At 34.6% G+C, this 27,900-nt stretch overlaps 1 protein-coding gene across 23 annotated transcripts in view; it reads right to left on the bottom strand.

Moving 5' to 3' along the window:
• The window catches only part of KHDRBS2 (KH RNA binding domain containing, signal transduction associated 2), a 634,276-nt gene that overhangs the window by 57,897 nt on the left and 548,479 nt on the right, over positions 1-27,900 (bottom strand). For 19 of the 23 annotated variants that reach the window (XR_010586373.2, XR_012434458.1, XR_012434459.1 and 16 more), the window contains exon 8: positions 4,615-4,673. The exons of the other annotated variants lie outside the window; for them this stretch is intronic. Coding sequence is in view for 1 of the 19 variants with exons in the window: in XM_045391082.3 (XP_045247017.2) it covers positions 4,615-4,673 (59 nt within the window). In the remaining 18 variants the exon portion in view is untranslated. The remainder of the gene's footprint in view (positions 1-4,614; positions 4,674-27,900) is intronic. 23 annotated transcript variants of the gene reach the window in all.

The raw sequence follows: 27,900 nt of genomic DNA, 5'->3' as shown, positions 1-27,900 counted from the left end.
TAATACATTATTTTCTGAAAGTCAACATATTTATTATTTCAGTGACAAAATATAGGCCCCAAAGAGACAAATACAATTTCAGTTTTCATACACAAAACATAATGTATGAAGATTCAGAATGAAGTGTCCCACTGAAGGACTGAATTTTTATTTCTGTGGGCTTATTTCACATCATTTCTAAATGAGAAGCTCCATCTCTGAGTCTTTGGAATGCAGAACCCTGTCATTCGGGAGAGCATTCCTTCTTCCCCTCCCAGTGCCTTCACTTGACCTCACAGTTCTTCCTGCCAATGTGAGCTGGAAAGGAAGGTGCCTGGGACAGCTGACTCTGAGACTCCTCACATAACTCTCCAAGTCTAGGGGGTTGCCAGGAAACTAAACATTGAGGCTACTAGTTTTGTAAAAATGCAGACATTCCATTGGAATTTAGTATCAGTACCCATGATAAAACCACAATGTAACAGAGAGGAGTTACTGATTCAGATCGGAAGTAAATGAATAGCTGGAGATATGAGATTTACATTTTGGTATAGCCATTATTGATTTAAAAGACTGTGTACTATTGATTAGAGATAAGCTATAAATAGATAATAGTTAATATATAAAGTATGAACAGTTAATAAAAACAATCAATCAATATTTGACTTGTGTGGGTCCTCAAATCACTGCTCATCATCTGTATTTACATTTTATCATCTGCCTATTTGGATGTTTTATTATAAGCAACTTATCACCAACTACCTAATACCTAATATCATACTACAAAATACCTGATGCCACAATCTGAATGCACATAATGCATATTAATTTAATTGGGCTGCAAGGTTATAGTGTTGAGCTCTTACTATTCCTTGTCCTCTTACTTTGTCCTTGCTCTACTGCCTGTATTATTACAATTATTACAAGAAGATTCTCAAAATTCAAATCTCAGGACCATACAGATCTACAGCAAGTACTTTATTTTTTGGTTATGCAAAAAGAGAAATGAAATTTAGTTAGTAAAATAGGTAAATACACGTTATTAGGTAAAAATTGCTGCCTAATTAATATCTTCCTTATTATGTTCAGACAATCAAATCCCTTTCTACGTTTTCCCTATTACTTTATTATGAAGAATTTATTGACTACTTTCTATGTGCAGAAAATTTCTGGTTGGTAAGTGGTAATTTGGCCCAGAATGAAATTTAGTGTTTATGGATAGTTAGTTATCCTAAAGTAAAATGGATCACTTCTTTCTAGACTTTGCTACAGCAGGAGAACCAGACTACAAAGAAAGTACAATATAAGACTTGGGATTATAGAGGTGAGCCCTGGCCCTCCAGACCATAGCCCTTGCATCTTCATTAACAGGCTTGAGAAGCAAGTTTGTATTTACACACGTTTTCCAATAGCATTACATAGTATTGACATTTCAAAATGTAAATAATTCAGAAATAGAAATCTAATCTCTTATCACCAGATATCATCAAATTTATCCTTTCCATTGATCTCAGTGCATGTAGTTCTATAAAGCTCACGAGCATGATTTTCCTCAAATTGATGTATCAAGTGTAAAAAATGATTGTATTTTGCAAGTAAAAGTTCGATTTTTCCAGAAACGACTACTTACAAATAAGAACATGTCTTCTCATCAGAATGTAAGTTTCAAGAGATTGTTCACTACAATATCTCCAAGATTGAGATCAATGGCTTACATGTGTTAGCCATTAAATAAATATCTGTTAAATGAGTAATGTTCTCTCAACTTGTATAAAATTATTACATAAAATGGTTTAAAATCTGGTGCAGTTTTTTATCTGTAGGTGTAAGTTTCTCAACATTAAATATCAGAAACCAAGGAGGGACAATGTCCACCTTGTATATCATCATATTCTCAGAGACTAGCAATATCTATATGCAAATTTTCAATGAATTAAAGAAAGGCCCAGTTTGTGTCTTACTCATTGATCATCCTGAGTAACCAATCGTACACGGCATGTGGCCTGATTCCTATATGATCAAGAATGTGCTTGGAACAATAGAAATATAAGTATTGCTGTGTTGAACTCCAAGAGTGCTGCAGGGGCAGATGTGGAAGCTCTAAAATGCTAGGCAATCTTACACCTCAGCCTGGCTGGTCCCCTGCTGTGGCTTTGGAGACAGCCTAGGATTTGGATGCTAGTGTTTTTATTAAATACCATCTGATGCCTTTGACCCCTTCCTTCCAATGAGTGGAAATTATATAAGGAACAAAACTAAAGCTGTACTTCCTATGGCAGCTTTCCAACAGAGTCAGAACTGTGCAGACTTGTTCATCACGTATATTTCTGTGAAATACTTTCTGAAATTGTGTTAATTTGTTTTGGAAAAGAGTTCTAGCTATATAACAGCAAAAGATTAGGTTAATTTGATTAGTGTTAGAGACACTTGGATTTGGGAGTGAGCCTGGTGCTCATTTTGGATTATTTACTTTTTTTCCTGAATAATAGTATAAAAGATCTCCTTCCCCTTAAAATAGTGAAATAGCAAGTGATAGCATTTTGAGAACTCCAAACTTAGGAAGGAAGATTTAGGATTTAGGAAGGAAGCTGAACGACTTTCCTTTAAACAAACTCAGGTTTAAAGTACCACATCCTGTTCTTTTTACCAAGTCTACTGAACCCTGCTCCCGCCTCCTGACAAAATCAACAAACAGACAAACCCCCAAATAATCAGACACACTTGAATTCGCATTCTTGTTCTGTCACTGGCAAATTGTTGAACTGAGGCAAGGTACTTAATGCTCTGAGTCTTAGTTTCTCACCTGAAAAATGCAGATGACAATATGAGTATGCATCCCAAAGCCTTATCTGTTTCTCATCCTTCTCTAGAGGATTCTAATGGGGATTAGAGTATACAAATAGATAGATGTATAATGTCTATAAGGATTACTTCTGCAATTGCTAATCCTCATTATAAAATGCTTAGTACAGAGCCATAATAGGTACTTCATGTATGGTAGCAGCAATTAATAGTATTTCAACCACTGATGAGAATATAAGAACAGAAGCTGAGCCTCACAGCCATACTCTCATATTGACTTCACCTTTGTTGTTCAGTTTCTTCATAAAAATTGGGATAAAGATACTTTATCTCCTCACTTACTCCATGACTGTAGTCATAGTATTTCAATTTATTTTAAAGAAATAAATACAAAATATCTGTAACTAATCATCCCATGATTGGTTGGTGGTGGTGGCTTATTTTTCTCCTCTTATTTCTGGGCTTGGCCTTGTGTTAGTTTATGACTGGTTTTAAGGAAGATATTCTTCCTCCTTTCCTCTCGACATCAGGACTTGCCTTTCCCAGCATCATATGAAGCCCCAAACACAGCAACAAACATTGTCTCCTTTATTTTTCCCCATAGAGAGGAATAAAGTGAACATGGTATTATTTAATTTATTTATTTTTGTTAGAGACAGGGTCTCACTCTGTTGCCTAGATTGGAGTGCAGTGGCTATTTGCAGGCATGATTATTGCACAATTATAGCTTCAAACTTTTGGGCTGAAGCAATCCTCCTGCCTCAGTCTCTGGAGTAGCTAGGAATATAGTCATGCACCAATGCCAAGCAGCCTTGCTATTATTTTAATAAAAATTCAAGACTATAAATATTTATATGAGTGTCATTTTTTAAGGTGGGCAGCTAGTGATGCTATTTATTTATTTATTTATTTATTGAGACTGAGTCACGCTCTGTTGCCAGGCTGGAGTGCGGTGGCACAATCTCGGCTCACTGCAACCTCCGACTCCCTGGTTCAAGCTATTTTCCTGTCTCAGTCTCCCGAGTAGCTGGGATGAGAGGCATGCACCACAATGCCCAGCTAATTTGTTTTGTATTTTTAGTAGAGATGAGGTTTCACCATGTTGGCCAAGATGGTCTTGCTCTCCTGATCTTGTGATCCACCTGCCTCGGCCTCCCAAAGTGCTGTGATTGCAGGCGTGAGCCACCGTGTCCGGGTACGTGTGTATTTTAAAGAATCACAAAGTACGTCTCAAAAATGATGTACTGTATTGATATGTCATAGGAATTCAACAGATCTTAACTGAGTATAATTATGATTAATTTTAAGTGGTATTTTAATTTAAGGAATATATTTTTTAAATAAATTAATTTTATAGACTGACATCCTTATTGACTATCAATTTTTATGAGCCAAGCCTTATTTGGCTATGCATGCTAGAAAAATAACCTGAGAGTTATTTTATAATAACAATTTCTGCCCTTAAAGTTTGTAAATATTTTAAATGTGTATTACTCTGATGATCTTTTGACAGCAGAAAAGACAATATTGTTGCCAAATCAATGAGTAGACAATGAACACAGTTAAACATACAAGACACTATTCAGAATGATCACTGTTGCTGTTGAAAATGATTTATGATTGTGATTAATTGCTTTTAAAAATTTGATCAAAATTGATCTGTCTAATTTTCTGGTACTAGCTGTGTAAGTCAAATCTCACTCTGGAATTACATAAATCAATTTAGTCTAAACTTCTGGAAAAACTAGGGGGAGAAAGATGGAAATAATTTTCGAGTTGTCAGTGACTGATGGATGTTCCGATTTCACAGTTTTAGTAAAGAAAAGGTCTTACCGTAGCTGTCATAGGCATCCTCACTTACTCCATGACCGTAGTCATAGTATTCAGGCACACTGCAACAAATTTAGACAGCAATCAATGTTACTGTAACCGGGAAAATCAACCCAGAAACTCATATGGAATTTGAAGGCAAAATGTGTGCTGAGGTAATATTCCAGGAACTTTAAGGCATAAAACACAATCCTAAATAAATCTTCAGTAAGAAAAACACAGGTTATTGACAAGGAGTGCTATGATGTTTTGTAATGCCACCTCAGTATTTCTTTATCTCTATCCTCCAATTTGATAAATCAAATTTCCCCTAAAACACAAGTATAACACTTCAAAATCTGTCAAGAAGAGAGTTATAAAAGGCCTATTTCCAAGAAAAAGTGCTCTCTAAGATGACAATCTGGTCAATCATGTATGGCTTTTAATGCTGTTATCTTAAGAAATATGCATCATTTTTTTCACATTGAAACACTAAACTATATTTATACTCCCCTCTATCCCTTTCACATCATGTCTGTGCACTCCCCAAATAAATAAGCTATTTTGTTTCACTCGACATTTTACTAGATGCTTCCACATTTCAATAACTGTCAACGGTGTTCTTCCTCCATTTCTTACTCAAAGGACACTCTCTCTCCGACCCACTCTGTTACCCCTTTACAATTGTCCTCACTGTTTCCTGCTGCATCCACTTCCCCCTTTAAGGCATGATGCCTACTAGCATTTCAAAGCTTATGTGTTTCTTATCCGTAAAAAGCTCTCCCTCATCTACATAACTCCTTTTAGCAATTATCCCATTTCTTGAAAAGAAGTGACTCTACTCACTCTTTTCACTGACTCTTCTCCATAGGCATTTGAAGACGCTCAATCAGGCTGCCATTCCACTGCTCCACTGAAACAGCTCTTGACAAGATCTTAACATATTCACATTCAATGGCCAAGACTTAGTGTACATTTTACTTTAGCACCATTTAACACGGTTGATTATTTCATGATTCTGCAAACACTTCACTTGCTTCTGAGATCTCCTCTTTCATGGGTCTTCAAGTGCACTTCATTTCTTCATTCTTCCCTATGGTTACCTTCTCATTTTCCCAATCACTTATTCTTGGAGACCACTAGGGCTCAGTTGAATGTTTCTCTTTTCTATTCATACTTACTCCCTAGGCAGTCTCATCTAGTTCCTAATGTTCTATCTAGTAGCAAATTCACTTCGAATTGCAAAATATATCCGGAATCTGAACATGTCTAAACATATCCAGAGCTATCACTGAGTTAAAGTTATTACTATCTCTCATTTAAATGAGAATGCTATCCTTCTAAGTGGTTTCTATGCACTGATTGCTCTGTTGCTATTATCTACGTAGTAGTCAAAGTCATTTTTATAGAAATAAATTAGATCATATTAGCTCTCTACTCAAAAATTCATAAATAGCTTCCCGTATTCTTTAGGAGAAAAATAAAAACTTCTTATTTTGCCTACACCGTTTGCCCCCCCCTCCCCCCCCAGAATTTCTCAGACCTCATGCTCTAACACTTTCTCCTTGTTCACCCACCTTACTCAGGGGACATGGGCTCCTAGATGTTCTCTGAACACTACAAACACATTACTGTGTCAGGACTTTTTCATTCGCTGTTTCTCCTACCCGAAACATGATTTTTCTAAATGTCCAGTTGTCCCTTTTCTCATTCTTTCAGAGCTCACTCAAATGTCACTTATGAGAGGTTTCCCTGATCAATATATTTAGACCAGGGCCCACCCACACCTACATTGCTTTGCTCACCTTAGCATTCATTAATCACCACCATATATATTATACAAACAAACACACAAACACCCATTTGCTAATTTATTTATTGGCTATTCCCCACTTCTAGAATATAAACTTCTTGGTATAGAAAATTGGTCTCTCATTTATTCATTTCCTCTCGTTGTTCCAAGCAGATTTTCTAGAACAATGTTTGGCACATAACAGCTGCTCAATGAATATTTATAGGACAATAGAATAAATTGCTCATAGGAAGCCCAGACACCATTTAATTGAGTAGCCTAATAAAATCATGTCACGATTTAAAAAGAATAACATGCAAAAGTGAAAATTAATTTAATTTAATTATTGGGATAATTCATATATTTTTAATCTCACTGAGGGATCTATAAATATTCATGATACATTATATTTTCCTTCAAATACACTTCTTGGTTTAAAGTTAGATATCAATCATTGCCCCCCTATATAAATCTTAATTTATAAGTTATGTCAAGGTTAGTAATTCATTTTAAGTATATAAAAGTGTATCGAGACAATGGCTGAATATCAAAAACCAAATTGTATAAGGGCTGAGGGTAGGGGATAGATGTCAAAGGGTTAGGATGGAAGGAACGACAGAAGGGCCTAAAATTAGATGTTCTCTGAATGTGGTTATTATTATCCTGCAAAGCAATTCCATAGGTCTCATTATTTTAAGTACTTTTGATTTTATTGATAGTAAAGAAAGAGAAGAAAAAAAGAAAAGTCTATATATCAGATATAAAAAGAGGGGCAGAGAAAACTTTGGTCATCCTTATCTTCCTTGGAAGCAACTTATAATGCATGAACTTCAATATAAGTGTAAAGAAGCTGAAAAAATGATTGCCTAGCTCAGCCCTCACTGCCCAACATGTTTACATTCAAACTGTCTAAAAAATTACGGTAATGTGTTCTCTACATCCTTCTAATGACTGGAGATTGTAGAAGGCTAATGGCATTGGCTGGAATCTGGAGGCGTATCTCTTCTTTCACATACTTGACATGATAGAAATGATGCAACCCAACTCAGAGTCCTCATAGAGATATAGCAAATTCCTGAGAGTTGTTAAATTGATTCTTTAAACGATTAAGAGGTGAACTTCATAAGAAAATAATTTAACAACCAGCAGTCCCACTTATAGCAACATAGAGGAAAATGCTGGCATTGAGGGAAGCTTCTCCTTCCCTTGTCATCATCAACATATTTTCTGTGAGTAAGCCCCTGATCATGTTCCCCAAAGTGTGCTGTGCGAAGACCAGTAGCACTTTAACAGCATTGCGTGGCATTAATATGTTTCTCACTTTTTATTTTAATTGTTAAGATAAGAGACAGAAAAAGAACAGCAGTGGGAGAGAATATAAGGAAGCACAGTTATTGTCTATCATAAGTGATACATACACAGCAAGAGGGAATTTGAACTTTCAGAACTCTAAACAAGGGAGAACAGAACATACAAGATATTTGTAAAATAATGAAAGATAATGGAAAATGATGTATAATAATCAAAATGGACTCTGCCACAGTCTATACCTTAGATTATTAAAATAGAACTTCTCATTTCTTCCACAGATAAATGTTTACTTGGACAAATGGCTGCACTAATAGTGAATACACCCTTTCAGCTAGATGTGCCCTCATGACTAAGTTAGGACACATGGGATGTGTGCAGAGATGGGAGTGGAAATCAACATCCTTTCTCATTTAAGAATAATCTCCTCATCCTGGGCTTGTGCACCTTTACCTTCTCAGTTGGTAGAAGGCATTCAAAGTGATGATCTAGTATCTACAATGCAAATAAAGACAATGCTTTAAGAAGTCATGAGTTGCAACACGGGAGGTACCTCTGCCTCTAAAAGATCACATGGAGCAGTCTTACTTTACACTACTGCTTGCCTCGGGGATTGTTAAGAGAAAAATACATTTTAAAAATATTATTTGAGTCACTGAATTTTGAGCCTCTGTTACAATAGAGTGGATGAACATAGAAATAAGTATGTAGAAATGTGGAATTACCATTTAAATCTCAAACTATAGAGTATTAGCTTAGTAGGAGGGTGGAGGGTGCAAAGAAAAAATACTTTAGGGTGGGAAACTGATGGCTGTTGTTATACCATTACCAGTGACAACTTGGAAAGCAGGCTATGGACCTGGATACACATTGCTAGAGAAAAATGTTGAACAAAGCCCAACTATTGGTGATCCTTGCTACTTTTAAGAAAGGTTTACAAATTATAAGAGTTCAAATAAGAATGGTCATTTTATAAGATGATATAAAAGTAAATAGAACTTTACTAAGAGAGGCTATCTTTTTCTGATTTATGTGTTAGTTCTATAATTTAAATTGATAGAAGGTTCAAAACTTCGAGGCTTAACAGGGTACAGTGAAGTTAGTTGCTTCTCTATTTCAATAGCAAGAGATAATATATGTTGCTCAAAGATGTCCTCACATCTTCCCATTGGACTTTGCTACCATATATGATCCCTAGAACAATCCTTAGGCTTCTAAACATACACCAGAAGAAAGCATGCAGCAAAAATTGTAAAGTTCCCAAGGAGGGCATACTCTACGGGATTAAGATACGGCCATGGATAAGTTCATTTATCCACTGGGATAAAGAAGATCCTTCCAGGATATCTGACTTGACTCCCAGAAAGGAGAACTGAGGTTGCCAGATGCCCTTATCAAAAAACAAAACAAAACATTTCACTGCTGTTTCTAGGTGTCTTTATCTCTTGGCAGGATTTTGCAACTGCTATTGCCCACTGAGTCTTATGTGTTTTCTTCTGTTTTTCTCATGACAGCTTCCATTGCAGTTATTCTGTTCCCCTTTGACCACTTAATATTGAGTGTTTTGTATGGGGAAGAAGGTTGAGAATAAGAAAGATAATTTATCATTTTCAGGTTGCCAAATTGTAAAGAACTACATCAATACTTAATGTCGAGATCTGCATATTTTCCAGAGGTCCTGGATTTTGGACTGGTCGCAATAATTGGAATGAAACTTAGATATTCTTTGTTGGGAAGAAAGTAGGTACTTTTTTTTCATAGAAAGAAAGATATTCACTCACATGTGGATGACTACAGCATTGGGCTATAGAAGACTTCTCATTTTTCCCCTCTATAACCAATTCGTCCCTTATTCCATAAGATATATTGATCAGCTCAAAACTACATTTTCTAGTCTCGTTTACCTTTGAGTGTCTACGTGCAGAGTTATGTTACTAATTTTTTATGACTTGCTTATCCTCTATTTCCTTTCAGTTTTCATGTAACTGGCTGGAAATGGCAATGGCTAGAGTCATTTTGGACTCATGTTAATGATGGCTTCTCACTAGCCTGGATCCGTGAATGATGCCATGGAGCAGAGCCCACCTACTTGCCCTAGCCTATTATGTAGGAGAGATAAACTTTTCTACTGTTTGAACCACTGCATTGTGAGACCTCCTTATTATGGAAGCTTAGTCCATATCCCAAAATCATACAGTTGGCAATTAACAGAATCCCTTGAAGACTAACAGACATTCAGTAACATTTGCTGAATGAATGAATAAATGATTGAATTTTAAAGACTGAAGTTAGAGATCATTGTATTTGAACATGAATAATCTTAGAGCATTTTGAAGGAAATTTCTTTATAGAATTTTGTGTATGCTTCAGAAAGGATGTCCACTTATATTGACAGCAATTGGAACAGTAAAACAAAAACAACTCATTTCTTTTTTGATAAAAGTAAAATTCAAATTAAAAGTAACATATTAATCTGCTATTGACTCCTGCCTCATTTACTCCACTTATTTACATACTAATTTATTTCATTATTTTTAGTGTCTAAGGTCTAGAAGTCAAAAAGCCAAAATGGTGTGGAAAATTTTACTAATTATTAGATATACTTTGAATCAATGCAGCTAACATGATATATCTTGATTTCAAGTATGTGCCAGTTCCTAGAAAAATTATATCTGCTATAACCACCAAAGTAATTAAGTTCCAAATCACTGATAATTGCCATAATTTTAATTAACAACTCCATAATTGTAACAGTGTGTTTAGAAACCTTAATCACTATATTTCTAGAATATAGAGTAATAGTGAATTAAAAAATAACCAGGTTGTATTTATATAGAATTCATTTGTCTACATTTATTCCTATTTCAACATGATTAAAGAACATGATAAATGAAACAAATGTAATAAAAATAGCAGCCTTCTGAAATAATGAAAAGAAGTATAGAGCTGACTTTTGCTAGTCAATGTCACATATTTTAAAAATTCATTTTATTATTTTATTGCACATAGTTATGGTATAAACACAACCTTTTGATACACAAGGATACTATAATCAAGCCAATTAACCTATGTTAAAAATATTATGAAACAACAACATGAAAATCACATGTGAAGGATATATAACTATCTAACTATTTTTAGCATTTAAGGGGGTATTCTTAAATTTTGTTCTCATCAGCATTTACACGGAAACCTTATTATATTGTGCAATTATACTGTATTGATAGAGATATTAGTCAAGCAAAGATAAATTTTCAGCCAGGTCCCCATCCTCAAATTGCAAATTGATAGTGCCTTTATTTTTATATCTACTTATGTTTCTATCAAATTCTTCTATTAAGCTTCCTAAAGCTCCATGAAAGGCTATTTAAAAAACATTGAAGCTACTGTGTAGATGAATGAGTATAACACACATGTAGATATATCAACTCTCACCACCAACCACAACCCCCTCTTAATGTCATTCAAGGTATTCACTAAACACTGCTAGATTGAAGGAATGGGAAACCCCTCACAAAATAGCTTAAGACTCCACAACTTCCATCCAGATCTCAGTACTGTTGTATTATCTGCTAATTATGATTATTATACTGAATCTTCCCTTGGAGGAGAAAATATCTTATTCCCAGTACTGAAAGTGAAGTTAACCAACAGTTCACCTTCATGCCTATGGTGGGAAACCTATACCTATGGAATGCTTATGTTGGAAAACCTACTTGCAGGTAGGTTTTAAAGATGATTTTCATTTGTCTATTCCTTCTAGAGAAAGTCCTACCTTCCCATAGAAACTAGCTGCATGTGTTTCTCCCACCTTCACATATCCCAACACATTCTTTCATTTTCATCATCCCTAACCATACAAAGTAATAGTATAATGACCATAAAACAAAAACAAATGGCTAGTAGCTACATATAGATACATTCAGTCTATTTTGTAAAACACTAAACATCAAATAAACGGGGCTGAAAAGGGCTTCATGGAAATTGGTCTAATAGAAAAGCCATTAAACAAGTGTTAAAGAGTGCCTCATTCATTCTTTTTGTCGTTGCTGTTGTTCATCATATATGGAAACCCTAAAAATAAGTAGAAATTTCCTGAGTAAGATGGAATGAAGAAGACTTATGGTAGCAGGTCAGCACCAGCCAAGTCCCAGAGGGAAGAAAAAGTATGCCATTAGCAGCTACTTCTCTGGAGTGACCGCGTGTCAGTATTAGGGAGAGAGGGGCTCAATATTCAATCTCGAGACATATACAGGGACCAAATCTTGAAGGACCTTGTCTTAACATGGTAAGCAGCTTGGATTTTATATTAAGATCCATTGAAGACAATGAAGGATTTAAGAGGGAAGCATGATTATATTTTGGCTTAAACAGGTCACTCTGCGGGCAGTGTCTTTCTTTTTTGATGCTGTATCATCAACACCTGGCACATTATTCAACACGTAGTAGATGCTCTACAAATATTTATTGTGTAAATAAATGTATAAGCAAATCATTGTAGTATGAATAATTTTCACAATTGATCTCTGCTTTGTGTTTTTACACCTATATTTCCTTTGTATCCATGAACTTGGGCTTTTTTATTAAAATAAAACGTGCGAAAATCGACATATTAAGATAAATGATCTGTGAACACAAGTTATAATATCTCAGGTCATTAGATGCTACATTTAGGATCCACCATTAAAACTGCTTAATGTATTTTTTTTACAACTTTGCAGGATAATTCTGGGCTAACTTCAATCATCAACTCAAAAGCATTTTGAAAGGTTTGTAAAATCTGATATTTTGGAGGCCCAAACTCAAATGCATAGGTTATTAAGAAGCAGGATTTGCTTAATTCTCTTTTTGCCAAAATTTTAATAACATCTGCAGTGAAAGACAGAGCCTACATCCATTATATGCTAATTCCTAATTGATTTAAATCTTTTCTACCCCCTACCCCTCTACCATCCGATTTCTAGAGTCAAGAATTTTAAAGTAAGAGAGGGCCTTAAACAACAAATTAAGTAATCTGTCTCTTTAACATTCTTCTACTTCTTCTCTCCTCCAAGAAAAAATAATAACCATAAAAATATATCTTTAATACTTCCCTGGCACTTGGTACACACCAAACAGTGCTAAGAGCTTTATACAACCTTTCTTATTTAATTGCCACAATTTTTGAGTGATAGTATTAGCCCAAGACCAGAAAAGAAAATTTATTTTTAGCTAATTAAGTTACTTGTCCTAAACTAATCCAACTTTGCAATTCATCCAGTCCATTATACACATCCAAAATAGTCACTCTCATCTGTATTTGCACAATACTAGACAAAAAATGGGTATCTATTTATAGTATGATCTTGAGCTGATTGAGATTAGGAATATTAGATGAGCTGTGAGCTCCCCTCTACATTTACCTGTCCTGCTCTTCCTTCTCAGAAAAATCTCAGCTACCATCAAGAACAAGAGCTTGTCCCAAGCACACACGCTTCTCAACATCCCCTTTCAATGTTTTCCTCCTCTGGGAAGCTTTCTCAGATACCCAATAACCCTGTAATGCTATATACCTCCCACAAATAGCATGGTATTGTTGAAAATCCAACTTTATATGTGCAATGTGCAATTATTTGCTTATCTGTCTTCCCTACTAAAATGTGATTTTCATGAGCTCAGGGCTATTTGCATCATCATTGTATTCCCAGGGGGCAACTCAGTGCCTGACACATAGTAAATGGAATATTGGCCAAATGAATAAACTGAAGTATTGGAACTTCTGTGCTTTATATTCATTCCAACTCTAAACAGCCACCTTCTAACCTGCAATCACCATCCAACAACTCATTTCATCACCGTTGATCACCACCCAGCCCTCCCTGTGTACTCTCCCTTTCACTACCCGTTCTATTTCGGGACCCTCATGCTATCTTATGCCACTGATCAATCACCTTAGCATTCAGTTCTATTTGGAACAAGCTACAGAATTTCCTTTACCACTTTCCTTGACTCTTCTATGACTTAACTTCAATAAGAGGCAACTATCTGACTATATTCAAGAAATGTGTGGGAGAACCTAAAGGTTTTGAGAAGTTTGTATCCAGAAAAGTAGATTTGGCTATTAGATAGCTCCTAAGTGATAAGGAAAAGATGCTATTCACCTGGAGAGGATAAGACATGGGCTGGGAGATTTAGATAAGAAGCCTAGAAACTATGCCAGGTAATGAGGCTTGGGTTTAAGGTATGGAAATTTGAGATAGTTCTCTTTTACTACTTCTCTTGGGATTGAGGACCAAAGTCTTTGCCTTCTGTTTACCTAGACAATTGTGATCACATAAAAATCATTACATAATTCAACAAGTATTTGGAGTACCAGTACTATTCTGGGAATATAAAGTGGAAAGATATATTAACATACCACTTAGATATGTTGGAATAAAATATATAAATGTTGCAAGGTATGCATGAACAGAATAATATTGTGAATGTTTTCAACCTACTTTTATCTCAGTTTATGTGACAAAATTTATTTATAACCTATTATGTGCCAGACACTATTCAAAGTGTTAGGATATATAGCAGTGAACAAAATAGGCAAAGATATTTGCCCTCATGGAGTTCACAAGTAAAATACTATACAAGTAAAACCAAAACAAAACAAAACAAAAAAACAAACAAACAAGAAAACAAAACAACAAAACAAAAAACAGTTATAAGTGCTAAGGAGAAAAGACTAAATCTGGAAGGGGGAACATTAAGTTTTCAGAGGAAGAGCATTCTAGGAAAAAAGAATAGAAAACATAAAGGCACTGAGGTACGGGTGTATTTAGGATATTCAAGGAATGGCAAGAAAGCCAGAGTGTCAGGGCAGAGGAAGCAAGAGAGAGCTGCAGGAGATGAGGTGGGGGATCAAGGATTCTACTCCATGTCCACCCTAAGTGCAGTCTTTCCCAAAGTTGTATTGTGAACTCACTTGACTCTCTATCTCCTTCATCTTTGCCATCAGGTCCATTCCTAAACCTTCCTTGACCACAAACTCTGTAAGTTCTATAAAGAAATTTCCAATATAAAAATAGCAGTTGTAACATTAACATCAAAGTGGCATGACTGTTTAAAAATATTGGCTCTAATACTGTTAAGGTTAAAAATATACATTTTTCATTCAAACGTTAAAAGTCAATTATTTTAGTTAAATGCAAAATTACAGTGATTTGGGAAAACATAAATTTATTTGAAAGCAACCACATTCAAGCAAGTTTTAATTTTGATAACTAAATTAAATAAGTGAGTGGCAGTCTCTGAATCCAGTCATGATTAACACTATCAATACTATAAGTTAGTATTAATACTAATACCATAAGTAGGAGGAAGTGAAGATATATACTATTTATCAGGCTGCCATTAATTTCAAGGGTTTAGAAATGAAATGCTCTGAGTCATAAAAATAGATAGGTATAACAAACAAGCATGATACATCCAGTCATAATGGAAAGTCATGGGAAAGATAATATATTCTATTTGTAACTACTATTATGCATTAATTCCTATAGAGTTAAAAATTCTTAATCTCTTTTGATAATAAAATCACAGGTGCCAATATCATTGGAATGGACAAGATATTTAAATATAAAAAAATATAGCTTATTTAGCCTGCATTCTGTGTACATATTTTAGACAGTTAAATTTTCATTCAAGATGTTTTCCATTTAGAAATTGGCCTTTAATCTGAGGACTGCAAGAGAATTAAAACATACAAGTTAATCTCTCTGACATTAGAATTTAGTGCTCACATGTGTGATCATTTGCTTTGCTGAGAATTCAATACCCTTACATTCACATTGGTATGAAAATAAACCACATCAACCCTTCAAACTCCCTAGATAACTTTTATTTTATACATTCTAAGTATTGGAATAATTAAAATATATTTCAAAGAAGTAGAAATATCTCAACAATTTTTACTCAAAAATTGAAAAATTGATCATTTTGTGTACTAAAAAATATTAAATAAAATACATTTTTTTGCATGTATATGTTTCAATCAAAATACGTCTCTCTGTGCTCAAATATCACTGGCTCTCACAGACTAACAAAGCAAAGATCATGGGTTTTATTACTACATTTCTAAAGTATCTTTGAAATTCTGTTAAGATTGAATAAATAATTTTTAAATATTTTTGAAATGTTATTACTGTATTATTTACTTATTCAATGCATTCAATGAATAACATTACACGGAAAGCATTGTGCTACATGGCAGTCATGTTTCTGTATAAATGTAACATAACTTTTTGTCTTCCAAAATTAATGAGTACAATAAATACATTAAACATAAATAGACATATAGGTATATTGGTAGGTAGATAGAAAACAGTATAACTTCCTGCAGTTATTTTTCTGATTGGTTTGTTTTGAGAAAGTCAAAGATGTAAATCTCCCACTCACAGCCAACTCACTGTGAGACAAGAGAAGACCATAGTCTCATGATAGAGAATAGTGAAGTCTCCATTCTGTGATCCACTTGGAATACAATCAGTACTTTTTCTAAAAATGATATACAGAATCCAAAAAAGTATTGAAATTAAAATTGAGAACTGCTGAGTGTCATTTTGGACAAATCATTTAATCTTAACAACTCCCAGTTTCCTGATCTTTAAATATGGGCAACAGTGATGTCGACTTGAAGTATTAATGAGATAACCTGTGATAGGGCTGTTTTAAGGGTCTAGTACACATCAGGTGCTCAATAACTATTAATAATTGGTATTTGTCCACTCAATAAACGTATAGGTGCAAAGCTTCTCTTTTTAATATTCGTAAAAGTTGCGGCGCTGGAGAGATTTCATCTTCTTGAAATATTCTGAAACATGAAATAACCATATATGCCCTCTTAAGTTTTAGTTGATGGTATTTAATGTTCACAGGATGAAATATAGGCTGATTATTCATGAGGAAAGTGACATATTTGCTGTATTCATAGATTAAGAATCAAGATAGATGATCTATATAAGGCATCTAGTGTAGAATTATGATCAGCTTTGCAATGATTCCTTTTATAAAAAATGGGTATTTTGCCTCATTTGAGGTAACCTCATATCTCAAATGAGAAGGAAATATATTTATACATGCTTTTGCTTTTTGAATATAACAATGCGCACAGAATTCTGCAAATTGTCTCCCTTTATAAACACTCTTCAATATTGTCTTTTCAATTTAGCTTTTACTTTTTGCTTACTTTGACCCTTTATTACATAAATGAGGGATGAGCAATTTTATAACAAAATACTAATCTTTGTTTTATCATGTAGAATTATTATTTGAACATAGCAATAATTTTCTATAAATAATGCTTTCTACTGACTAATTAGGCTCAGTGGTTCATGATGTTATTAAATGAACTGTTACATGCTTTTGGTACAAGTACATAGAAGCTACTGAACCCTCGTTGAAATGGACATAATTTTAACTATATCACATATATCTTTGGCTGTCACAATTCATGAGTATCACTAGGATTTCAGTGCTGTAAACATCGGTATAATTTCTAGTTATTTCAATACTTTAATCTAGTTGACTTTGCTACTGAATTCATTGGTGCAAGCTGCACTACAGCTATGTGTTAATAGTGATTTATATTCTTCCTCATTCAAGTCCCAAATGGAATTTCACCTGTGTTTGTGTGATGTTCCAAAATCACTTGTTACTTATTAAGCAAAAGGTTATTTTCATGCATCAGACTTTAGAAATTTAAATGACCAGAGTCTGGAGAAAGAATATGTGAGCTGATAACAATGATTTCATTTTGGCAGTTTTGCTTTCTATAAGAAAAAAAAATGTCACATTCACCCAGAGACTCTTGGCATGTACCTAAAGTCAGGTGCATTTTTTACTGTTTCATGATTAGAAGCATTATAAGACCTGCTTACTACAAAACATTAGTAATAATGCCAAATTACTGCAAAGAGAAAGGAAATCAGAATTCTGTTTGTCTTTGTTTGCCATCACTGCGACATACTTTGAACTCAATTTTAACCATGTATTTTCATGTCTTCCTTTTCTCTCAGATTGCAATTCCTTAGCACCGAGTACAAGTCCATTTTCTATGTTTTAATTCTATCCAGCCTCTTCCCTGTCACTTCCCTCTTAATATACTCTGTATCAAGACATGGTGGAGTATCTCTTAAAGACCTGAGTTTTTTATGACTCTATGTCCCTGACTATGGTAATCTTTTTCTACATGAAACTCCTTCTACATGTTCATCCAGGAAGGTATTCATCATCCTCCTGATATCCAGCTGAATGGTCAGCTTTGTATTATGTATTTACCCACCCTCCCAGGCAAGATTCACCCTTTCTCACTTGTCTTGTGTAAGACTCTGCTCACACCTTCAGGTAGATCAGCTCTCATTGTACCTGAGCTGCTTTTTTTTTTTTTTTTTTTCCCAATCTTGATCTAATTCTTTATCACAATGGTTTTTAACATCTAGTATGCATAAGCATTATAAGAATGCTGGGCAAAAAATGCAAACTTCTGAGCCCCATTCTTCAGATTTTAATGCAACTGGGCTCAGCAGGGGCTCAGAAATCTGGAGTTGCATTTACAGTGTTCCTGATGCAGAAGTCTGAGATCATACTTTTCAAAAACCTATAGTAACTGTGAATTAATCAAAGCCTGAGCAATACCTTATTTGTTTCTGTATACATAAGTCCAGAACAGTGATATTCAATAAATATTTGTTGAATAAATGAATAATTTAAAAACACTATTTAATTTCTATGTGAATAATTTGTAAGCTGACTGACAGTACAGACACATAGATTTGTGGCTATGTTTACAACTGTTCTAATGGAACTTTAATTAGTGGTCAATGTCAATTTAAAGGTTGCTACTAAACTTAATTCTTGGTGTTCTTTTTTCCTAAATTTTTTCTTGAATAGTATTTGAATAAAAATAATAAATATAAGATGTGCTAGGAAGTATAACTAGTATCCTGTTTTAAGAATTAATATTCAAAAGAGAGTTCAAAACCAGTAATAAGAAGCTTAAATAACAAGGTGAAATGTCACAGACATAAATGTGCATTTCTAGGCTTAGGTTTAAAAAAATCAATTGTGAAAACTCAAGATAATGTTAGAACTGGTTTGACAACAGTTAATTTAGAAAGAACCTAAGTTTTCAGTTGATAACAAGTTTAATAAAATACAATAATGTGACATAGCCACTTAAGAAAACCACAAATTCATATATGTTGAAGGACTTTTGAAGAAAGAAACACAGGATGTAATAGTGCCCTTTCTCTGCACCCATCAACTCTCATCTGATATATCTCAAGATCACTGAGCCCAACTTTAAGATGGACACTAGGACCACTGGAATTGTTTCAGGAGAAAACATCTAAGATATTTGGTGAAATGGGAATTATGATATACCAAGAATAGTTGAAGGAAATAATGTCTGGGGCAATTATTCTTGATACCAGTTTGTCACTGGTATAGTAAGACTGCATAACAAACAACTACAAAATATCAACATCATACAACAATAAGAAATTACTTAGTTCATGAGCTTTTGGTTTGGCTGGAAGTTGGCTGATCTAGGCTGGGCTTCCTGTACTCTGTTCTAGTTATGCACAGAGCTGGGCTTGGCACTCCCTGAGGTCTGAGCTCCTCATGTGTTCATTCTGAAGCCAAGACTAAGAGAAAATCAGGCACATGGGGGAGCTCTTTTCATGGCAATGGCAAGAAGACAAGTGGGAAACACATAAACCTCCTAAGACCTGGGTTTAGTTGTGACTTTACTGTATCAGTCGAGGCCATATACATTATAGCAAAAGTCAGAAAAACATACTCTGCCACTTTGTTGAGAGGTACTGAAAAATCACACTGCAAAGGTCATGAAAGTAGGGAGGGGTGAGGAACTATAATCAAGAATACTCTACCACATTCTAGGTTGGATATTGACAGAGGGATATCTTCTTCTTTAAGCAAGGCTGACACGTGGATGCAAAAACAACCTAGATTTATTTATATGTAGGTTTACATGACACATTAGAGACCAATGTATGTAAATTGAGATTAGAAGGAGGTAGATGTTCTTTCAGTTTTAGAGTTTTCCAATAAGCTGGGGTGTTTAAAAAATATAATGAAGTATTCGGGAAGCAATATGATATTAGGACAGAGAGTCCATCTTTGGAATTGGACAGAAACCAGTTTAAAGTTTGGATCTTTTACTTATTAAGCTATAAAGTCCTGGACATGGCAAACATTTGGAATCCTAGTTTCCTTATCTGTAACATGAGGATAAAATTATTTACTTCATTAGATAATGTTTACAAAGTACCTAATATAGGCATCTGGCACATTGCAAATGCTTAGTAGTTTAGCTATTATTATTAGTAGTAGTCAAGTTCTACCTTTGGAAATGGTTGTGCCCCCTGCCTAGCCTTTCACACTTCTCTTTTGCTTCTTTCATATGTCTCCTATAATTTAATAGTACTGAATATTATGTAACACAAGTCCACAATTATTTATCCTCAAATTTCAAATCCAAAAGCTATAAAACCAAAAGTTTCTTCTCAAATAGGGTGTCTGAAGGAATTAAGCAACAAAATTCTGACCTAACATGATAAAAAGCTATTTATAATAATTTATATCTTGCTTAGTATAGTTATTCATATACTTAATACAATAATACTAATATATATTTTTGGCCCAGATGTCACAAGTAGTGATACGCAATATACAAAATATACATTATATTGTCTTTCTAAAATACAAAAAATTCTGAATATGAAACATCTGATGTACAGCATTGCAACTGGAGGATTGTGAACCCATACTTTAATGTACCATATTTGTTAACCATTCCATTACTAGCACCTAGCAAAATAGCAAACCCTTAATAAACATGAATTTAATAACACATCAAAAGATGTTGAAGAAATTTGAAATTCTAATTATAAAAACTAAATAATATCTGTATCTTCTTTTGACTCTATCCCACATTTTCCCCAGATAAATTCGATTTTCTTTTCTGAGGTCCTCCAAAGATATAAAGTGTGTTGTTACTAGTTTTCCAATTCTATGATTTAAGACCACAAAGATCTTTCTTTTTCCATGTGGACTGCAGTGTTAGAAGATAAATATCTTCCTTATCTATATCCTTGTAGTACAATTTGAAGTCAGGTAATCTGATACCTTTAGTTTTTTTGTTTTTGTTTTCTTAGAATTGCTTTGGCTTTTCGGGCTCTTTTTTTGATTCCATATGAATCTCAAGCCTATAGTAACCAACCAGCACGGTACTTGTACACAATATACACATAGATCAATGAAACAGAATATAGAACCCAGAAATAAAACCACATATTTACAGCCATCTGATCACTGACAAAACTGACAACAATATACACTGGGGAAAGAACACACCTTCTTCAATAAAGGATGCTAGAAAAAATGGATGGCCATACACAGAAGAATGAAACTAGATTCGTATCTTTTACCATGTACAAAAGTCAACTCAAGATGTATTAAAGTCTGAAATGTAAGACCTGAAACTATAAAAACACTAGAAGGAAACTTAGGAAAAACTCTTCTACGCTTTGGTCTACGCAAATAATTCATGACTAAGATCACAAAAGCACAGGTAACAAAAACAAAAATAGACGAAAGGGACTACATTAAATTCGAAAGCTTCTGCACAGTAAAATAAATAATTACTTGAGTGAACAGACAACCCGCAGAATGGGAGAAAATATTTAAAAACTATTCATTTAACAAAGGACTAATATCCAGAATCTACAAGGCACCCAAACAACTCAACATAACAACAAAAAAATCCCTCAAATAATCCCATTAAAAAGTAAGCAAACACATAGACATTTTTTTCAAAAGAAGACATAAAAATGGCCAACATCAACATCACCAATCATTAGATAAATGCAAATAAAACCACAATAAGATACCATCTCATATCAGTCCGAATGGTTGTTATTAAAAAGTCAAAAATAGCAGAATTTGGCAAGGATGTGGAGAAAAGGAAATGTTTATAAACTGCTGGTGGAGATGTAAATTAGTACAACTTCTATGGAAACCAGTATGTAGATTTCTCAAAGAACTAAAAATAGAACTATGATTTGATACAGTGGTCCCACTACTAAGTAACTACCCAAACGACAATAAATCATTTTATATATACGTATAAAAAATTACCTGCACTCACGTTTATCACAGCACTATTCACAATAGCAAAGATATAATCAACCTATGTGTCCTTCAATGGATGACTGCATAAGGAAAACACAGTATATGTACACAATGGAATACTACTCATCCATAAAAAAGAATGAAATCATGTATTTTGCAATAACATGGATGGAACTGGAGGCTACTATTTTAAGTGAAATAAACACAGAAAGACAAATACTGTATTTCTCCCTTATAAGTGGAGATAAATAATATGTACACATGGATGTAGAGTGTGGAATGGCAGACAATGGAGACTCGGAAGAGTGGGAGAACCAGGTGGGAAGTGGGTGATGAGAAATTACTTAATAGGTCCAATGTATGATATGTGGGTGATGGTTACCCTAAAAGCCCTTACTTCACTACTATGCAATCTATGCATAGAACAAATTACAACTGTACCCTGTATATTTATACAAAAATATAAAAACATCTCTCTTCTCTCATTACCAGGGTGTAAGTGCAAAATAGCAAGACCTGGAGGCTTTTTTTTTTAAATTATTTTTAAACATGCAAATTGACTAAGAAACTAAATAAAACAATGAAAGCATAGAAAGGTTGCTCAGGAAAGGGATGAAATGGCGGCCAACGGAGAATTTACTGAGTTCAGATAACTACATTGGCCTGGTGCAGAAAAAGGATGAGCATAATTTTTTCCAGAGATAAATTTGGTCTTGCTAAATTCTAGATTTGATGATAACGTCAAATTCTATCCAAATACTCATTTTTTCTTATTTCTTAGTGGTGTGTTTAGGCTTTCTTATTTCCTTCCTATCACCTCAACGATATGCCCCAACATTTTCAAATATCTGATCTGCCTGAAGAAAATGTAGTTCTTTAGTAATGAATCATATTCTCATTTCTTTGTCTTTGCACGTGATGAGGTCCTTGCCTAAGTTTTACTTAACATTACAATCTTACCCTGGCATCAGCTCTTCTGAGAAGTCTTGTGATACTTTCTCTTAACCCTCTACCTATGTGAACTCCCATGCTCTCTCATATCCTCTAACACATCCTCCCAGCACAGTACTTATCACATGCTATGTGTTTATCTGAATGTCTGTCTTCTTCTCTAATTGTTTATAAATAGTCCTCTGTATTTTAGTACATCCTGCCTACTGTGCCTTTGGAAGAATTTCCTGAATACTGACATTTTTTTCTCTATCTTGATTATTTTGTGTTGAACAGAATTTAGAAAATCATAGCTATCTATAGATATGTTTGAATCCTTAAACTGTATAATTTCTTTAAATTAGTGGTCAGCATCTGAAAATCAGAGTATTGCACAGAAAAACTGATGTAGCAGGTTTTATTTTAAAAAAATGGCTACAACATGTTTTCTTCCATTCTTGAATCATGCTGTCACCCACTGACAGGTAAAGGCTATTATCCCTTCTCTTGAATCTGGTTGGACTTGTGAGGTGTTTGCAGAATGAGGCTAAGTCATAAAAAGTAATGCAACTTCTCTCTTGCTTTTTGGGATACTCATATCTGGTAGCCTGAGCTGCCATGCTATGAGGAAGCCTAAGTGACATGGAGAGGACTGTATGGGTGCTCCACGCAACAGTGCTAATTAAGGGACAAGCTGACAGCCAGCATCAACTGCTATGTATAATATGAGAAGAATCCCCAGGTGATTTCACATCCCAGCCATTGAGTCACCCTCAGCTTCTGAGCCTTCCCAGCTGAGGCCCCAGACATAGTGGAGCAAAAACAAGCGACCCTTGTTGTACCTTGGTAAGACTCCAGATGCACAAAAAAATTCCTGAGCGTAGTAAAAGCAGTTGTTCTAGACTACGAGGTTTTGGGGTGGTTTCTTTTTTTTTTTTTTTTTTTTTTTTTTTTTGAGACGGAGTCTCGCTGTGTCTCCCAGGCTGGAGTGCAGTGGCCTGATCTTGGCTCACTGCAAGCTCCGCCTCCCGGGTTCACGCCATTCTCCCGCCTCAGCCTCCCAAGTAGCTGAGACTACAGGCGCCCGCCACCACGCCCGGCTAGTTTTTTTTGTATTTTTAGTAGAGACGGGGTTTCACCATGTTAGCCAGGATAGTCTCGATCTCCTGACATCGTGATCCACCCGCCTCGGCCTCCCAAAGTGCTGGGATTACAGGCTTGAGCCACCGCGCCCGGCCTGGGGTGGTTTCTAAATGCAGGAATACTAACTGGAAAACCTAGACTTCCAGCTCTTCTTGGGGAGGAAAAAATAACAAGCATTACTGACCTCCTTTTTTTTTTTTTTAACCTAGACTACTTGGCCACAATATCCTAATGTTGAAAAAATGATAGTCGCTTTAGATAGGGCACATACGTTCCAGTCTGCCACAGTCTTCACCACTCCTTATTGCATACTTTGACAGTTGTATACATTCATAAACATTCCTGATTCCTTATATATGCTATTCATATGTTAAACTTTCTTTTGTGTGTGTGAAGCTAGGCTTCTCTTCACCTACCAGTGAAACCAGAATTTCACCTTAGGTTCTTTATCTGTCCTTAATGCTGGGCGTTTTGCAACATATCAGGTTCTTTCAGAATTTAAGATGATCTAATTCTTCCTATTTTTGAAGCACTGATTGTGTATGGCTTACCCAATACCTTCTTGTTTCCTCCTGAGGAGTGTTTCCAATTCTAAATTAACCTGGTGAGGAGAAATGACTGACATGTTGACATGCCTTGATCTCAATAAAAGATTAAGCGGGTTTTAGTTACTTTCTAAAACACTTCATTAGGTTTTCTTGAGAGACTTGTCATTCATGTGAGTAGAGAGAATGGTTTTTCTAACTCTTCTTATTAGAGTTTCATAAAAAGTATTTTAATGGTAGATTTTTAAATACAGATTGACTGTATTTAAACTACTTAGGCAAGTAGTTTAGTTATTATCAAAATTAACCTTAAATTAATTAAAAAATCAATAAATATAATGTATACATAATGATAATTTGAGGAAACACATTGTTTCTTTCCTAAAACTAACAGTGGTTCTCCAAAGTGCCTAAAATAAATATGTCAAATAAGAACTAAAAAAGAGAGAAAAAAAAAATCCAGTGTTTATTGAGAGCTGAATTCTCATCCTGGTATGGTAAATTCAAACAATATCAAACCTACTGTTTATGCATGCAGAGGTCTGTAGAGGGCAGGAAAATACAAGTAAATTGTAGAATAACTGTGGGAAAATACTTAAATCCAATAACCTTCTGTAAATTCAATCTCATTATAGACTATAGCATTGAGACATAAGAGAATTAAATTACAAAATGAGGGTGAGTGACTTTATAGTGAACAGTGCCACTTAAATGAATAAGACAAGCTGTTATATACTTAATATTATAACTTTTATTAAGTTACTGGGTAACTACAGTGCCTCCTACTTTAGTTTTCATTAGAGGGATTTCTGTAGACTCAGTATCAAATATAAGGGCTTATATTAAACGTATAGCCTAAAAACAAATAATTTCTTCTTTTTTTCTTGCTCAGAAGTATCTTTTGGTCAGAACTGTTTGCAAAGCATGCAGATAGCTCCCTATTTTCTTGTATTAAATGCATATTCTCTCTGGCTTTTTGCGGTACATAACAGACATCTGAATTAATTTACATTTTCAGGTAGTAGTACCTGTTGGTCTTTATGTCTAACACTGTGGAGTTGGCAGATGTGGGTTCAAATGCAACATTTACTATTTAAACATATTATACTTGGAAAAATCACTTAACATTTCTAAAATTTAAAACTTCTTTATATAAAATGAAGAAAAAAAAATACCTGCTTCATATGTTGTTGCAGGGATTAAATGAGATAAAACATCTCCAAACACTTAGCGTAGCAGCTAGCACAAAATGATTGTTAGCTATTATAAACCAATAGCTCCAAGTAGCCTTTGAGCAAAAAAAGCAGTGGATCCCATCCTATAGGGTCTGACACTTGAGGAGCTAAGAAGTTTGTGTGAGGGAGAACCTATCTTTCCACCAAATGTAGATATGTATATTCACTGTATATTCTGATTTCTTTTGCTTTCTCATAAATAAAATATACATTGCAGTTAAAAGCATTACTGTTTCCGTAACAATTTCATATCATTATTTATATGTTCAAGCAACTGACACTAATATGCACAATTACTACTTATTGAAGTGTGATAAAAATTTTAGATGTTGTGCTGGATCTTTGTAATTTGCCTTCCCACTTTCATTCTCGCCCCCATTCTGTTCTCTCCCTAGAGGATGACTAATGGCAACACCGTCTATTGGATCAGTTTTTCTCTGCTTCCTAATGTGTCCATCCAGTGGGAGCAATGGTAGGAGACTGGCAGAGGAAGGAGAGTGAGATCAGGGTGCAAACTCCCTGTACTTCCTCCTGTAGGATGGCCATGGTTGCCATTCTGAAGCAGAGGGTCTCAGTTCCTGTCAGGTGGCCTCTCTTACAGCTTTCTCTGCTTCCCTTTCATTTCTGTTTTTGGTAGTAGAGCACCTCACCTTAAGGATACTATCTTCAGGGGACTAAATTGTTCCTTGTAATACTCTTCCACTGAAAATAGTTCCCTGATTAAAGTCTCCACAGATTATCCTAATTTAGAAGTCTAATTTTTCCCCCTACTGTTTTATCCCTGACAACTACAGATATTCCAAAAGGGTCTTCATTCTAGAAAACTTTGTAACTAATGCCTTATATTTCAGAGTGAGATATCTATCTATATCTATATCTATATCTAATCTATATCTACATCTATACATCTTTGCTCTCCTAGTACATTCTCCACAGAAGGGAGGCTTCTTTTCCTAGGTTGTGTGAGTTCCTCACCTGATTCATTATTTAAGAAAAGCAAAGACTTCCATTTTAATATTTTGCCCATTATACCAATCTACAGTTAAAAGTTTACATTGGAAGATTATAAATTTTTAACATTTCACATCTAAATTAAATTACTATTAGAATCAAAGATCTGACTTGGTCTTTTGCTTTTATTTGCAATATTATCACTCATATCTAAGTAAATGAAAATCACTTTTTTTCTACATGTATAATTTGGTTTGGTAGAGTTGGTTTTTTTTTTTTTTTTTTTTAAATTTGGACATTGGGAAATGCTGAAAAATCTTGTGAGTTTCCACGATTTCAGAAGCTTGATCTTTGAAAATGTTAATGTCTTTGAGGAGTATGTTAAAAAAAAAAAAACCATATCAGAACATGAACAGAATTTAAATGTTTGGTTCAAGTAAAGGTGTTAATACCAGGAAGTAACTTGTCTTAAGCCAAAACTTTAAGTATGTGAGTTTCCCTGGAAACTGTAATACTAGCCCTACAATTTGAAGCTTGCATAATAAACCTATCAATTTGTTTCTTACCTTTTTCTCCTCATAGACACAGGGTGAGAGAAAAAGATGATGGTCAGAGACCCCTTATATCATTGTCATCTTTACCAGTCATTAATGTCATTCAGTTAAGCTGCCTCTTGAGGATTCTTTGGTGAAGCACCTTTTCTGATCAATTTAAAATTTTCCTGAACTAACAATATCTTGCAAGATAACTGGGGATTAATTAAAGTTGTTATAGCTGCTGAACTTCAGGTGAACCTTTGTAGGGTTGTTACCTTGTGAACCTCCTCTAGAATCTCTACTGAGGATGATATAATTATTCCATTTAGGCATCTGCCAGATTCTGTTTTATAATCTCACAAAGTCTGTGTTCACCTATGCTAACTAGTCAATTAAAGACCATTTTCTCTAAAGATTTTTATCTTTTATCTTAGTTCTGCTAAGTCACACATATTCTACTGTTTTACTTTCACAATTCAAAAACAGCATTTCTTCTGATTTAGACTGCGACCATGCTAAAATAATATTAATATTGTTTGTAAACGCTGGAGGATGATTATAATTATATATTTCTCTTTATTTTACTTCTTTAGAAAACATTTCCCTCCATCAGTCCAAATCTTACATTTCAGTCTATCGAAAAAGCCACAACTTGAAAAGAAAGAAAATTCGAAACTGATCCTTGTAGA

Source organism: Macaca fascicularis, chromosome 4 (genome assembly GCF_037993035.2).
Source record: "Macaca fascicularis isolate 582-1 chromosome 4, T2T-MFA8v1.1".
Classification (NCBI taxonomy): domain Eukaryota; kingdom Metazoa; phylum Chordata; class Mammalia; order Primates; family Cercopithecidae; genus Macaca; species Macaca fascicularis.
Note: the sequence above shows the minus strand (reverse complement) of the source record. Positions and strands in the feature narration are given on the sequence as shown.